The sequence below is a fragment of the Cimex lectularius genome, unplaced genomic scaffold (assembly GCF_000648675.2).
Source record: "Cimex lectularius strain Harlan isolate CLEC.00 unplaced genomic scaffold, Clec_2.1 scaffold23, whole genome shotgun sequence".
NCBI classification, from domain to species: domain Eukaryota; kingdom Metazoa; phylum Arthropoda; class Insecta; order Hemiptera; family Cimicidae; genus Cimex; species Cimex lectularius.
This window is the reverse complement of record NW_019392690.1, coordinates 1068615-1084872: the sequence shown is the minus strand read 5'-3', so window position 1 is coordinate 1084872 and position 16258 is coordinate 1068615. Positions and strand designations below refer to the sequence as shown.

Below are 16258 nucleotides of genomic sequence, written 5' to 3'. Positions count from 1 at the left end.
GAAGGTTCAAGTTGATGGATACGAGTTATAAGTATTGTTTAATCAAATCATGGTTAGGCGAAAAGGGATAACACGATATAATTTTCGATAATATGAAAGAAAAATAGTACTAGAGACTATCGTTATCCGCGGGGGGTACGTATGGAGGAACACAGCGGATAACGAGAAACGCGGGTAGTAGGTAACATCTTGAATTTCAGGCTTCGAAACCTGCATACCAATCAGACACTTTCTGTATCGTATAAGTCTATGGTCAATGTCATGAATGTAAAGTACACATATTTCAGGGTTTTTTTTCCAATAAGAAAAATACAATGTACGAACATACATAAAGTTTATTCCATGCCGGATTCCCACTCTCCTATAGAACTTAACTGGGGGGTGGAGGCAACCGCGGATGAGTGAAAACGGATGATAATGAACATCTACAGTAATGGTTTTTGATAACCTCTTCCAAAAAGTCGGGCAAAACATATGATTTATTTACATTTACTCATTTTAGTGAGTTTACGTTAGGTCATAGTTTGGGCGGATATGACTGATTTCTCATCGATATGCGTTAGTTTGAAGTTATTTTTTAGCGATTCGGACTGTGAGAGCGAGGAAAACATTCTGCTCGATTATGTAGACGAAAAGAAGAACAATTTGGACTTCATAAGCAAAGCAACGTCGAAGAAGTGGTACGTTTTGGCCTTGTACAGCATGACTTCATTTTGCCAGGTAAAAAGAACTACTGCTTAAAAACTACGTTTGGAGTAGTTCGTCATTCCTATGTTTTTAATTGGTCTAACTATTTACATTTATAATTGGGTGAACCGAATATTTTGGGTTCGTATGTATTATGTTCTTATAACATAGAAAAGAGAATTATATGTCTTAGCATTGTGATGAATTTATTTAAAAAATTTTTTATTTATTGCTTACTGTACAAAAAGAATATACATTAAAAATACCATAGTTATTACAAATCTAACAGATCTTTCAGACTAGGAGGTAGTGGGTAGAGAAATCAGCCTGAGCTGTAACTCTGTTTTATTATTTTTTTTTTTTACGAGGGTTCGCAACAGCAGAGGTCATATCAACCCTCAGAGTGCCGGTGTTTTTGAAAAAAGCCCATTGTTAACTATGTCGGGTTCGAATGCAGGGCCGCTGGATTCGAACCCGGGACCCAAAGGCCAAGGTAAAGACCTTGCAGTGATGAGCGCCGTGTCAACGCCTAAACCGATACGGCCACAGACGCCCCTAATCTCTTGTTTAATTTTTTGAAGGACTAGGAAAGGAGATCGCGAGGTCATCGTAGTTTTAAACGTCGAGGAGGATTTTAGGGGTGGATCGGTTGAAAGTGTTTGGGCTAGTGGGTTGGAGTGGAAGGATAGTAGAGTGGAAATTAAGGAAACTTGTTCGGATCAGATCCTTGACGAATCGGATTTTAAGATCTTTAAGGATCATTTGATTGGTGACGTAGAAGGAAGCGTTGGGTACTCAGCGAAAAACTTTGAATTGAAAGGATTCGTTGGATGTTGTAGGATTTGACCCCACGGTTCGAAAACGTAGGTCAAAATAGGTCTGATGAGAGTTTTTTAATCATTTAGTTTGTTATGTATGCTTAAGGTTTATTTTAGTCCCAGTATACGTGTGAGTAGTCCATATCTTTAGTTAATTAACTGTCGTTTTAATCTTTATGTGGGCTCCATGTAAGTAAAGGCCAAGGGTAGAGTACTATTACCTTGTTGTTTATGAACACTGGTGGGCAGTTATGACGTTAGCGTAAGCGTTAACTTGTTGGCTGTTTTACTCGTTCAACTTGATCCGCCACTGAGTGCACCAGTCGTTAAAGAGGTTCAGAATTTGTTGGATTGCTTCTGAGGCTAGGATACAATTGAATTGAGCAGATAGAATTACGGTTTTACAAGTTGGGTGCTTGGTTGTGTTCTAGGTAAAATACTGGTTCTTAAAGTCTTTGTGCATAAATTAAGTTTTATTTAAATTTCAGTATAAAATGTAAACACGGAAATTATTGCTCAATGTCAGAAGTTGAATTTGGTGGTGATACCAGTCCTTGGTTTTCGAGGCGAAGAACTCCTCACATCCTAATTTGATCCTAATCCTCGTAGTTTTCGAAGTTCCGGCCTTTTAAAAAAATGCTCCATTGACCGGAAAAGACCATAATCAGACGGTGCGACGTAAGGGATTAAGAAGGGTGGGGCAAGATGCTAACACTTCATTTTTGAAATTTTTCTTTCGCTAAACGTCAACGATGGGCGTTGTCTTGCTAAAATATCGCTTTATCCCGATTGAGCAAAGCAGGGTACTTCTCCATATACTCTCTCGAGTGTTTCACAGTAAAGCTCTGCCTCATAGCCCGCCATCTGGAACCATCTCAAAGTGCAAAACATCCTCATAATTCCACCATACACAAAGCATAATCTTTTTTCCAAATCGTCCTTGGCGAACCTGCGCTTGAACCTCTGGGCCTTGCGGTACCCACTGTTTTAGGTGGATAGTATTTTTAAAAAATTTCCATTTTTACAGTTCTCTTCCAAAATCTATCATATTTTGGGTTTTGAAGCAAACTTTTACTTATCTGGGTCGTATATTTCGGACATTAAGCTTTTTTAAATGGCGGCTTACCATTGAATTTGAAACCCGCGTTTTGAACGATAATCTTCGAGTGGTCGCATATGGATGCTTATTGACTGACTCGAGTAATTCAGCATCATCCACCACTGAAGGGCGACCACATCTACCCTCGTCTCGAAGAGTGTTGTCCATGTTGTCAAAATTGAACCACCTGAACCTAAACTGCAGTGTTACGCTGCACGACATTTTCACCTTCCGTTGCACAAATTTCCTCGGCTGGTGCCTTCGCACTTAGTACTTTTTCCCGTAGTGCCTCAGTAGACCACGAATAATTTTTTCTTCCGACTTTTTCGGTGAGAATTATAAAAAGGAATAAGGCAGAGTCAGTTGGAATACATAATTAAATAAAGGATTAGTCAAAGAAAACAATGATGTATGCACTGTTTTCACCAGAGTCGAATAAGGATTAAAACGGAAACTTTATTATCAACAATTAATTAATGCACAAAGACTTTTGTTACGACCTTGTATATCACCAGTGTAGATGGTGTACAGGATTGGACCTAGGATACATCCTTGTGTAACGCCAGCTTTGATTGGCATGATGGGTGAAATATCGGTGCCGATTATCATTTTAAACCATCGAGAGAAAGGTCTTCAGGATGAGATAGTAGGTGTGAGGGAGAATACGTTTTAGCTTGTAAAGGAGGCCACTCTCGGTTCAATGCTTCTGTAACGACCAGTTTGTTAGAGCCGAACATATCGTGTCGATTACTCTGATACCTTACTGAACAGGAGAATGGGAAGGTCAGTATCAAATCGATGGTTAGGAATTAAGTTTGCAAAGTCTAATATGAGAATTAGACTTTTTAGGAGGAGACGTTCAAATATTTTGGATAAAATAGGAAGGAAGAAGAAGAAGAAGAAAAATAACTTTATTCTGGGACTGGTGTCCGCTAAGAATAATTTACATGAAATAAATAAAGGAAGTTCCTTCTATGAAGTTAAAAGTAAAAAAAAAAAAATAGAAATCTTGGCACAATGTATACCAATAAGGTAGGACAGAAGAAAAAATTACGAGAATATTAAACAAAAATAACAAATGTTAACGTGAGGTCTTTGCTTGGAGGGAGAGGAGGTGATTATACAGGTGGGATTTAAAGGAGGAAAAGGAGGCAGCGTGACGAATAGAAAGGGGAAGGGAGTTCCAGAGTTTAGGGGCTCGGATCAGAAAGGATCTTTCGAAGGTATGGGCTGTATGTTGCGGAAGGATAAGGTCGATTGGGGATGAACGGGTCTTACAAGTGAGATGTGAGGAGTTGAATTGGAGGGATTGGATGATGTAAGGAGGACGACGAGTGTGGATGGACTGGAAAAGAAAACAACCTAGGAAATACTGTGCACGGAAGGAGGGGAATAGCCAGGAAAGTAGGGAATATAACCCCGACACCCGGGATCCCCGTGTGGTGCCGTACGCAAATCTTACGCAACAATTCATAATACGCTTTAATCGCGCGTTCTCCCCCTCTGAAAGACCACCGTATGCCAAACAGCTATAATCGAAGAAGGGAAGTATAAGGGAGGATACAAGGAGTTTGCAGGTGGAGAAAGGTAAGAGAAGCCAGGACCGACGAAACAGGCTGAGGGAGGCAATGGAATGTTGGGAAATTTGGGAAATGTGAGAATGCCAGGAAAGGTTTTGGTCACTCCTAGGTTTTTAACCGAAGAGCAGAAGGGGATGGGATGGTTATTTAGCATGAGAGGTGGGATGCTGGGGAAGGAATTGAGGAGTTGCCCGGACCCGATAATTATGGCGGTGGATTTAGACGGATTGAGGACAAGGGAATTTTTATGGGCTCATTCGTTGATGGAGTTTAGGTCTTTTTGGATCTTGAGAGTGGCCGAGTGAAGATCGGAAGGGTAGAAGTATATGTATATTTGGGAGTCATCGGCATATAGGCGATAGTTATAGGACTGGATGAAGTCGGGCAGATCATTGATATAAATTGAAAAAAGGATAGGAGAGATGCTAGAGCCTTGGGGCACCCTAGATTTGAGAGGGAGGAAGGAGGAGGTAAGGCCATTGCGAAGGGAGACAGCTTGGTGACGATTGGTAAGGTAGGAGTGGAACCAACGGATGGTGCTAGCGGAGAAGGAAAAAGATTCGAGTTTAGAGAGGAGAGAAGAGTGAGGGATAGAATCGAAGGCTTTAGAAAAATCAAGAAGGACAAGTATAGTAACTTTCCGTTGGTCCATTGCTAAGTGGAGGTCACTGGTAATTTTTATTAGTGCTGATTGGTGGAATAACCTCGGCGGAAGCCAGATTGGAGGGGGTTGAGAAGATGGGACTGTTCAAGGTGCCTGGAGACTTGTGCTTGGACTAATCTTTCTAGGGGCTTGGACAGGTTTGAGAGGATGGAAATGGGACGGTAGTCTGTAGGAGAGGATGGGTTGGGGGTTTTATTGACAGGGTGGACAAGAGCTTTTTGCCATGCTGTCGGAAAAACAGTAATATTGGGAGGCAGAGTTTAAGAAAATGGATAGGCATGCCATCAACTCCAATGGCATTGGAGTGGGATTTAGTTATGGCCTCGAGGACTTCGGCTGGGGTTAGATAGGAGAAATAGAAGTTAGACGAACTGCATGAGGGACCAGAGGGAGCGGGTATGGGGACAGGCATTGATGAAGAAGAGTTAGGCGAGACAAATTGGGTGTTTAATTCTTCAGGGGAGACAGGATAGGAAGATGGTGAGTTGTGTGGGCGACATATGCCAATGTTACGAAGGATATTGATCTAAGAGGATGGCGCACAAGGGGATTTGTGTGGTTTGGTATTGGGTTCTTAAAAATAGTTTCCACTGAATGGAAAACCTAGGTAAACCAAGGTTGTGCGAAATATTGCATTGTAAATAGTTGTATTGTACAGTATTGCTTGTTTGGGTAAATGTCGGAAAATTTTAAGGGTAATAAGGTCTTGACCCGGGAATAAAGATAGGCTAAGTTATTGCTGAATGCCATACTCCTTAACTTAAAATAATTTTTTTTCACTGTTATTGCTGTATGAAATCTTTATTTTAGGTGATTGTATGGAATACGTGGAGTCCTATAGCTAAATCTGCGCTTTATGCCTTTCCGACCTGGCGAGAAAGCACAATCGCATTACTTAATAACTGGGGAAGTATAACTTTCCTGTTCTTCATAGCACCTTGTTGTTGGCTATTAAAAGAAAAAGGTATGTTTATTGTATAAAAAATTTTCACTTCATTATATCCGTTGATCATGTTTTATAAAAGGGCTGAGAACATCGTTTGTACTCTCCTCATTCCTGTGCATGTCGGGATCGGGAATCCGTCTTTTGACGACAAAAGAGGAGCTTTTTACACTGTAGGTAATGTTAAACCGTCTGGTTAAAGAAATTATATTAATTAATTATATTAAAAACATTAATAAATTAATTAAAGTTTTGCGCATTTCGGCGCGATACTCAACTCCATCGGAGGTGTCATCCTTTCTCCTGCCATCGTCCAGCTCTCTTCGACTTGGTTCCAACCAAACCAAAGAACGTCCGCGACAGGTTTTAATTATTTTTAAATTGTTCAATAAATTTTTATAAAGAGAGAACATTTTTAGGCATCGGCACGTCCCTGTCACTTTTAGGAATTGCAGGCAGTTACTTAATTGGCCCGTTCGTCGTGAATGAGCCTTCCGCATTTGAAGATAAACTGCAGCTTTCGTCCGGACGAACTTTAATACGTCAACAGATCCTACAATATCTCATTATGTGTTAGTACTTCCCCCCTTCCCAAATTATACTTGATTTATCTCAAATTATTTGCGAGATAGGTTTTGCAATGGAACTGCTATTGTTTCTCTTGATTTTGTTCACGTTTCCGGATAAACCTAAAGTACCAGCTAGCAGATCGTCCATTTTGAGAATGACTCAAGAATCTCCTTTTCTCAAAGCGATCAAAGGGACACTAAGGTAAACACAACGCTGGTCAATTTAAACGATTAGTAAAACACATCTTATTTGTTTTCAGCAATTTAGAATTTTGGAAACTGTCTTTAGCGAATGGACTTTGCTCAGGAATATCTGGACCATGGCTATCGCTTCTAACAATAATTTTCGCCCAAACAGGAATTTCACAGGTTTTTGGACGGCGTATAAAGATTTAAGTTACTTTGCATTTTTACAAATATACTCAGCGTTTGTCCTTTCAAGAAAGAGACGGCACAACTAGGTTTTTGGACAATTATCTGCAGTTGCCTCATGGGTTTGTCCGTAAGCAAAGCTTCAGATCTCCGACCCGGGCATATAAAGACGATCCTTATTGTCCTAATGGCGTTTTCCGATTTTATGTTCATATGGATACTCCTTTTGACGACAAGAACGTTGGAATTCAACAAAGGTACGAGTGTAGCTCAGAGAATGGACATTTTCAGCTTCATTTGAACTATGTGTAATTTTAATGGAACATCTATAACTATATGGTCTAGTAAACTGTAACATATATTCGTAGTGTTTTTCAAGATTTCAGGATTTGTGATCTGTAATGATCCTATACTTACTATTTAATATAGTCATTTCCCTACTTGTACATTTTTAACAAAAGAGCCGGCACGTGACGTTCAGATTTAGAAGCATCTGCCCTCCAGTGCACAAATACTGTAAGGTAATCCAACCAAATCTTCTACTTTGGGTTCTACTTGGACAGCAGACTTACACGGAACAAATAAAACAAAAAAGACAAGAATAGAAGATACGGACTCAGATGCCTATCTGGATCCAAATCCACGATGAGTACACATAAGAAACTAACGACACAAGAATAAGACCGATTTGAACTTAGGAGTCGAACTATGGGGTTCAGCCAAATATCTATTAACCAAAGAATCCAATCATTTCAATCAAAAGTCCTCCGTCACATCCTCAACGTTCTTTTTAAGTCACTAACTAAACCACCGTCAAAGACAGACATCCCATCGTAACGGTGTCCAAATACGATTGCACAACTTCTACTTCAAGCTCTCCTCCCATACCAATTCACTGGCTAAAGCCGTTTCTTCATCGTCCTACCCTAACAATATATGCCGCCTAAAAACCAGCATCATGACCTAACTCAACCCTAAACCGCAACCAACAATCCTACACTGAGAGTTCCAGTATGGCCTACACCTCTTCACCTTTTTACCACGGTCAAATTGATGGTGTAACACAGGCTGTGATTATTGTCTTATGAGTTTTCAACTAATTTTTGATGTATTAAGGTGGAGCTAATCGATTGAATCGTCGTGAGCATTTATAATACATTTCATCTTTTAACTATTTACAGTAGCAGATTTTTCGTCTCCGGTCACTCCAGCCGACGTCTCTGCCAGAATCGACCAGGGTTCAGGTTTATCTCATTGCAAACCATCTGAGCCACCTAAAACACAGTATTCTAACATTTTCACAGTGCAATTAAAGCTCAAGTAGCGGGAGTTGTTTATGAGCGTATTTTATACTGCCCCAAAGAAAGAACTGAATCAGAAGAAAGGCATCGTAGTGGTCCTGTTTGATGTATGGACATGGTATGCCATCAATAGCCGTGATAACCTCCTCAGATTCCAATTCCGTTATCTCTATTCCTTATGATGCAATTATATCCAAAATAATTTCCTTAAAAACTCTTTCGGTAGTGGGTTCTGATGCCATTTCTGAAATAACTCTAAAACACTGCTCAGCGTTCTCAGTTTTCCTCTACATACTCCTAAAAGAGGTATTCACGATCTTTGGGTAAATCTTATTAATTCTGTTGTCGCCTGAGAACGAGAAAAATGATGGCGTATGTCTGTTAGAATCGTCTAGTTAACATGGCTCGATTTAAGGGAATTGGACCTGTATTGAGGGGGTACTCATTTTTACTTTAAGTGTAGAGATTAGTGAACGTTAATTGATAATTATTCAGATATCGTGAGATGCGGTCTGGTGTGGTGTAGGTTTCAGAAAAACATTTTCTTTATCGTGCCAACGTTTCGATCTTTATTGAGATCATCTTCAGGGCTCAATAAAGATCGAAACGTTGGCACGATAAAGAAAATGTTTTTCTGAAACCTACACCACACCAGACCACATCTCACGATATCTGAATAATTTTTTTACTTTATCTGCACAGTTGTATACAAATCTGTACAATTAATTGAACTGCCTCAGTTCTGTCCAATATTTTCTTCAGTTCTGTCACGTTTGGCGAAGGGCACAATGGGTTAGGGAAAAACAAGAGCCACAGTTTGTTTGTTGGCTGTTTTGCTTGAAGAAGGAGGATAGTGCAAAGTTTGGTATCTGCAAAGAATGGTTTTACCGATTGATTACCAGTTACTTTACGAGGGAGAAGTAATTATTTTACAAATCATTTAAGAATGGAAATATATTTCAAATGATACTGTTCAAAGAGCGTCCCCTTGTTGGAAAAAAAGGACACAGTTTTGAGAAAAGCAATGTCACCTCATGTCAGACTAATTCTACTCTACTGTTCCTGAAAACTGGAAGTAGTTTTCAAAACCGGTTTCATTTCGTAAATACTACAAGTGCATCTTTTTTACATGATTAAAGAACAGAAGCCAGACGTAATTAAGCAGGCTGTACGATAAATGCATAAGCTGCGCAGTTAATCGTTGCAAAGGTGATCCGAACCTGTGTAAACTTCGCAGTCCTCACGTTTATCACTCAGACATGATGTCACACATGGTGAACTGGACAGATAAACGGTATGTGTGTAGCCTCTTTTCCTGTTAAGTCGAATCGAATAGCACATTTAGTATGACAGTTAGCCATTAGGATTTAGGTAACAGACAAAGTGGGCATGGTTCAATTCATGCTGGTTATTTTCTATATTTAAGTACTTTTTATTTAAATTAGACCAATACATTTCTTTTGTTAATGTCTGACCTAACCTCATACCTTCATTCATAAAGTAGGAATCGGTTCTTTATTAACTGAGCGTGTATTTATGCTCCATCCACCTATCGTATGCTGTATGTTCGTTCATTACTTGTTTCACGAAACAGTTATTCTATCTTCTTCTAGCTGCTCAGTTCAAAGCTCAGCTTAGTCTTTGCTTAAATAGCGCCTTGTTTTAACTTGCCAGTGATTTTATTTCGTTGGTTTAACAATTTCGAAGTTTTCAATTATTTCGTGACGCTCTAAAAATTCTTTGGTCATCTTCAATATCCGAATCTCGCATCAGAACAAGTCGATTAGTAAAATCACTACGGATTTATGTTACACCACAAATTATTTTATGTTAATAAATTCTTAATGCCTGTGTTTTCTTTACATATTTATTTCATTTTCCTAGGTACTTTTTCGATAGTTGTAATCGGCGGGCTGTCGGTTCTTTGGGCTTCACCGGCCCTCTACTACGAGCTGGCTGCCGAGGTCAATTACCCGATTTCCGAAGAAATCACCGCCGGCTGCATGATGGCCATATCAAATTTCTGCACATGCTTGATTTACGCAGAGCTTTACATATTTCCAAGAGCGAGTGAGTATTAATTGACGTTGCCGTCGCAGCTGGCGTCAGAACGCAACGCGACATGATGCAGCGCCATCGCACGTCAACCCGATGTTCAATTTTTCATATCTATTAAGGTGGCCATTCACGATCGCTCCTAGCAGTCCAAACGGAGCGACGCCGTTCCAAAAACCACGTCAATGGCAAAACTGAACTGGCGTGCCCGGCTGTGCCGAATATTCCATCGCAATCTCCGTCTTTCTGGCACTGACCAAACATCTCCGTCGTACATTCTCAAAAAGTCGAAAACGTTTATTCTTTATTGGCAATGACATCCAATCGAGATTTTATTGTTGAGGTGATTGAATTGTATGAAAGTTTACAATATTTATGGAATGTGGTGGACAATGATTACCACAATAGAAATAAAAGAAATTCGGTCCTCAACACCGGTTGGTCGACCATTTCAAAACAAAGGATACAAATGCAACGGGAGATGCAGTATTGATAACCCCTAAGCGCTGAGCAGAAATCGTCGTAGAGAACTTAAGTGAACTTAGAGAACGTAATGTGGCTGCCAACCTTTCATGCAGAGTGATGATTTCTCTCATGACTGTCTTTTGTTTTCTAATCAAGGGGGTAACAAGCTGGAGTAAATATAAATAAGACGTTAATCTTTTTTTTGTAAGGTTTTGATCGAAATGAAAAAATAGTGTCACGAGCGGGATTCGAATCCAAGACATTCGGCTAAATACGCCGTTGCGTTAACCACTTGAACTATCGTGACTTCGATAGTTCGATCCACTCGGACACCAACTTCTCATCTCAATCTATCTTTCGAATTTTCCCTCTTTTTGCCATTTTTTGGTGTCCGAGAGGATCGAAGTCACGATAGCTGAAGTGGTAGAGCAGCGCCGTATTTATCCGAAGGTTATGGATTCAAATCCCTCTCGTGGCACTAGCTTTTCATTTCAACCAAAACCTTACAAGAAAAGATTAATTGAAAGACGTAATTTGGTCAATAGAACACTAAAGATAATGAATCCTCCAATCAGCGGGTTCAAGGGAAAGATCTTTCATCAAATTGATGTGTGTATTACGGCTTCAGGAGCCACTTCTAACACCATTTCCTCTTCGGTTTTATGCTTTTAATATATAAACAAACAGCAGCGTAGTACAAGAGATCGTCGTCCATTTTGAGAAGGTAATTCACTAGATGACGTTCGGAGCGACTGGCGATGGAGCGGTCGTGAATACCCCGTCAAGTTTCAGGCACTCCAAATGGAGCTAAACGGCTTGGGCGGTTCCATTTGGAGCGATCGTGAATGGCCACCTTTACAGTACACATTTTGTCTGACGTGATTCAGCACCGCTCGATTCTACACGTTTTACAGCGAAGATCTCCACTGGCCAGATTTTCGCCGAATAGCATCGGGTGGTTCAACCCAATCCATTACGAAATTCATCATCACCTCTTTTCAAGAAATTGTATGCGCAAAATCCGTCAACATGAATGTACAAAATTGAAAGATTGAGTATTGGTTTTTTTTGAGCATGGTAAAAATACTTCTGCTTGATCCATGCAGGCATCTCCAAATTGTTGTTTGTCATCCGAAAATCCAGGTGGAATCAGTATTTTTTGCCTTTTCCAGTCAACGCATCAATATTCGCCAGATACATCTCTAGTAAGGTTCAGTTCCCCCAAGTTTTTCTGTTCTCTTTTGAACCATGCCTTCCTCAGAGCTATCCATTTCGCGAATACTTCGGCAAATGACTACTGAGAGATACCGTGCAACTGTCGCTTGGCGTGCATCCCACATATGTGATAAGGCGTTGCTTTGCGCTGCGTCAGGTTCATCCCGCAGAGTCAACATTCTTTCCAGTCCAAATCGAAATGTTTGCGAATGAAAAGTTTTTCCCAGATATATTGAAGAAGGGCTAACATTAAGCTAGTGCACTAACTATACTACACTACATGGATTAGATTTTCCTTTGAACTCACGATCATTCTTCCAGTCTTTATTGTTCCACATTGCTTTAATTATAACCCATTTGATTTGACGGTGCAGTGTAAAGAATATAGCGGCGATCGTTTTAGGCGAGTTCCGCTAGTTTTTGATTGATTTAGAACCGATATAGCTAAACGCTTGAAGCTTATGTGTTTATAGTGATTTTTTTACCATTTCAGTTTTGGATGTCTTCGATCATCTTAGCTTGCTTAATCTCTGGTTTTATCTGGCAGACCCGATCAAGCGTAGAATCTCATTACAAATTATGCTTAACAATCTTCAACACATTATTCCACATTTTTTGTACGGAGTAATTAAATGTCTTGGTTTTTTTATGGTAACATGTTATGTGAAAATATTTATAATTTGTTTGAAACTATTTTACTAGATGTCTGTTATCCCGTTTGTTTTTCCTGTCATAAGCCACAATTAAAATACCCAATAGACCAATGATTCCGTCGAATAGTATTTTTGGTATCAAAAAATCTTCCTTTTCCCATAAGTAATGACAATAACATTGGAATGAATATTAATTTTTGGCCTAACTTTGAACTGAATAAAAAATTAAGTGGTTGAAGGGCTTAAAATTAGAAAATAGATAAATAAACTATTTAAAGATGATTATTCGGAGATCGTGAGATGCGGTCTGGTGTGACGTAGGTTTTAGAAAAACATTTTCTTTATCGTACCAACGTTTCGATCTTTATTGAGAGTTGGTACCTCACTGGCACTCTCAACACGATACACAAGGATGGCACAATTACGCAGAAAACAAACATTTTGAGCCCTGAAGATGATCTCAATAAAGATCGAAACGTTGGGACGATAAAGAAAATGTTTTTCTGAAACCTACGTCACACCAGACCGCATCTCACGATTTCCGAATAATCGACTAACGGTCACTAATCACCACATAAAACTATTTAAATTTTGTCTTCCATCTTGGAATACTTTTTTAAAATTAAAATACCTTTCTTGTTTCAGATGTCGGCTGGATGAATTATTGTATGGTCGTCTTTGGACTCATAGCTTTGTTTCTGTTAATATATGTCAAAGGAAATTACAAAAGATTGGTCTTAGATGTCGGAAAACATTAAACACACATCTTACCACGTCAGCGTTTTCTAGTTTAATTTATTGTACTGACAATAATCAATTCCTATACACATTGATACTTCTAAGCATATATAAAACTAATATTTTTACATTATATTATGTAGTTAAGTCAAAAAACAAACAACTTCAAACTAGAAGTTTGTCTATCTGTTTAGTGACCATAATTGACCATATTAATTATTCTTTTCATCTAAGGTTTTTGTTGAGATGAAAAAGTACTGTTACGAGCGGGATTCGAACTTGCGTCTCAATACGCCGCTGCTCTTCTAACCACTTGAGCTATCGTGACTTCGATCCCCTCGGACACCAACTCCCCATCTTAACCTATACAACCTTTCGAATTTTCCCTTCTTTTTGCCATTTTTCAAACGTCTAATCAGGATTTGATTTTCGGCGAGATATTTTTTCCTTTAAAGAGGGAAAATTCGAACGGTTGTAGGTTGAGATGGAAAGTTGGTGTCCGAGGGGATCGAAGTCACGATAGCTCAAGTGGTTAGAAGAGCAGCGGCATATTAAGACAAAGGTCGTGGGTTCGAATCCCGCTCGTGACACTAATTTTTCATGTCAACAAAAACTTTAGATGAAAAGAATAATTAATTGGACTAGAAGTTGTCTTGTAAAACAAAATCTTTTTCTGAGGTTTGAAGCTGTTCTCGCTGGTTGGAGACGGCGAACGCTGTTTAACCCTTCTCTTTATCATCTACCATAAGTGTTTGGTATGATCTCTATGTAATGGGAGTAAGAACCCCAAGTAATGGGTAATGACGACTGGAGGTACATACGTTCGACAAACACGAAGTTTTGTCCTATAAATGGAGAGCGAATTGGACCGAAATCTTCCAGAAGAACCCCCTTAATTAGTGCAAAGATCCATTCGGGCACGGGCGTTGATTCCACCCCATACCATAACCGTCTTTGAAAAGGCTTGTGACTCTCGCATGGCACGTGAAGCAAAGTTCTCCTCATATACGGTCCCAATCATCTGATTGTCACAAACCAAACGGGGTATCTTCAGTGAAAATAACTGCCCCATTGCTCAACTGTCCAAGCGAGATGAGGATTTGGGAATGCCTTTCTACTCGATGCTTCTCCAGTAGTAGAAAACATGATACCTATTAAGGAAGCCAGGAAGCCGTAACATAACAGCCCGTACTGCGATAAGAGCAATAAAACGATTGTCTCTAGTTGTCGTACCTCGCGGTTAAAAGCGTTTCGGTATTGCCATCTTCAGTGAAGAATTGCTAAGAGGCGTTGTCATGGCGTTGCGGTGGTGATTTGACCGGTTAACGCCCCTAGCGACAACCGACGGCCCCAACGACAAGTCGAACCTAACAGACAACGTTACAGACAGTTCCTCACTGAAGATGGCGCAATACCGAAACGCGTTTGAGTATTTCAAAAAACCCGTGAGTCTTACCCGTCTCTTTATCGTGATCCATTCATGTCCTACGGTAAACCCTTACAACCTCTGCGTGATCGAGCTACATGCGATCGATGCATTAGTATGTATTAACACGAAGCTGTCCCCAATAAATGGAGCAAATGTGGCGACAGAAGAACTCCTTTAATGTACCTTAGTCCACTCAAAGATCTCTCAGTAGGACAATCAGTTTGGTACGGGCGTTGGACATTAATTTCACCCCATACCGCATTCATTAAGGATTTGCTATGTCTCCATTTTAGTTTTAGCCCTGTTGGAGGTTTCTCTTTGATAATGTTAATAATAGTTTTCCGTGCAGTCACCATTATCATATGGTGGAGGAGGATTAATTCCAATATTTTCTCCATACCAGCTGTGGGGCATGTTCTCATCGCTCGAGTTATGCGAGTCTGTATTTCCGTGAATTTTTCTGTTTTGTTATCTGCTTATTTTATCGGCCCAGACTATTGGTACAGCAATCAGAGTTCCTGGTTGTACTTCTACTAAATGCATATCACTCGAAATCAGTATTGATTTTTAGTCGAAATTCACTGAAAAAATATTTTGGCCGCGTGTACGAGCATAGAACGCGTCCTTCTCAGAGACCACCCCGTTTCAACATCGATAATGCCGGGTAGCCGTGAAATGCGTGAACCAGATTAAAGAGGGGTTCAGGTTTCGCAGTGAAAGTAAGGCTGACAGTTTTAGTTTCTTTTTGGTTGTTGGTGGTCCCTATTGTTCCTTTGCAAACCACCTCGAACGTATAAAGTTATCCCAGAGTAATCCCTATACCTGCTTCGCTATCCGCATTTTGTAATTGTAGTTTAAAGGGGGAAGAGGAAAGAAAAAAATCATTTTGTTGACTCGAAGCTGCCAGGAGATGCAGAAGTAATTTTTACGCCGTTTTACCGTGAAGAATGAAATTGGGATTTTATAGAAACGGAGAACACCTTTTTTTTACAGCCCTTAAAAGATTTACAAGTTCTTTTCGTCTCTCTCTAGGAAAATTGTTACTTTTGTGTCATCGTGGGTGATTCGTACGTTTGTCATTTTCTACTGCAGTGGCCGTGTTTGGGCGTCGGACTAGGCTGGCGTAACAGCCTCGGGCCCGGTTCTTTTCCCGTTTGTTTATATACTTGTCACACGCCGATGTTGTTCTTTTCCTTTTTATTGACTCCATTATAAACAAACAAGAGTCCCAAACACGTTTCACGTCCCCGTCTGATTAAGTCGGCGGTGTTAAAACAAAAGACGACCTCGATGATTTATTACAGTCAAATGAGACAGTGAAGAAAAAAATGGCGCAAATTTTTTCTTCACTGTCTCATTTGACTCCAATTATTTTATTGAAATAACCATTAACAAAATATGACCATCACTTGTGCTTGAATAGTTTTAAACTTAAAGTAATTCATGCTGAACCGTCATCTTCAGTGAAGAACCGGGTAGTTCAAGAAACCCGCGGGTGAAGACGGGCCCAATTGACTCAGTGTCAGTTCAGCATGAATTCACAGACTCGCAGACCAATCAGTGTAAACTCTTAAAGGTTGAACTATTTTCTAATATACATAATATGGGAAGTTTAGTGGTCGAAAAATAGCTGAGGTCATTGCCGGTCCACAGCGTGTTTTTACTCCGTG

The 16258-nt window shown here is 39.8% G+C and overlaps 1 protein-coding gene across 1 annotated transcript; it reads left to right on the top strand.

The window, feature by feature from the left end:
* The first annotated feature begins 41 nt into the window (after positions 1-41).
* Positions 42-13217, top strand: LOC106662608 (disrupted in renal carcinoma protein 2 homolog). The gene is made up of 10 exons (XM_014386812.2): positions 42-720; positions 5659-5812; positions 5874-5964; positions 6042-6154; positions 6211-6363; positions 6424-6562; positions 6621-6729; positions 6803-6989; positions 9918-10103; positions 13067-13217. Exons 1-10 carry the CDS (start codon positions 535-537, stop codon positions 13177-13179), a joined length of 1431 nt encoding a protein of 476 aa, XP_014242298.1. The 5' UTR covers positions 42-534; the 3' UTR covers positions 13180-13217.
* The last annotated feature ends 3041 nt before the right edge of the window (positions 13218-16258 follow it).

Excerpts from the sequence above, each read along its gene's own strand:
- LOC106662608 (XM_014386812.2), top strand. The coding sequence starts at position 535 with ATGACTGATTTCTCATCGATATGCGTTAGTTTGAAGTTATTTTTTAGC. Across the intron at positions 5,813-5,873 it reads TTGGCTATTAAAAGAAAAAG|GGCTGAGAACATCGTTTGTA; the intron begins GTATGTTTATTG and ends GTTTTATAAAAG. Across the intron at positions 6,563-6,620 it reads GCGATCAAAGGGACACTAAG|CAATTTAGAATTTTGGAAAC; the intron begins GTAAACACAACG and ends ATTTGTTTTCAG.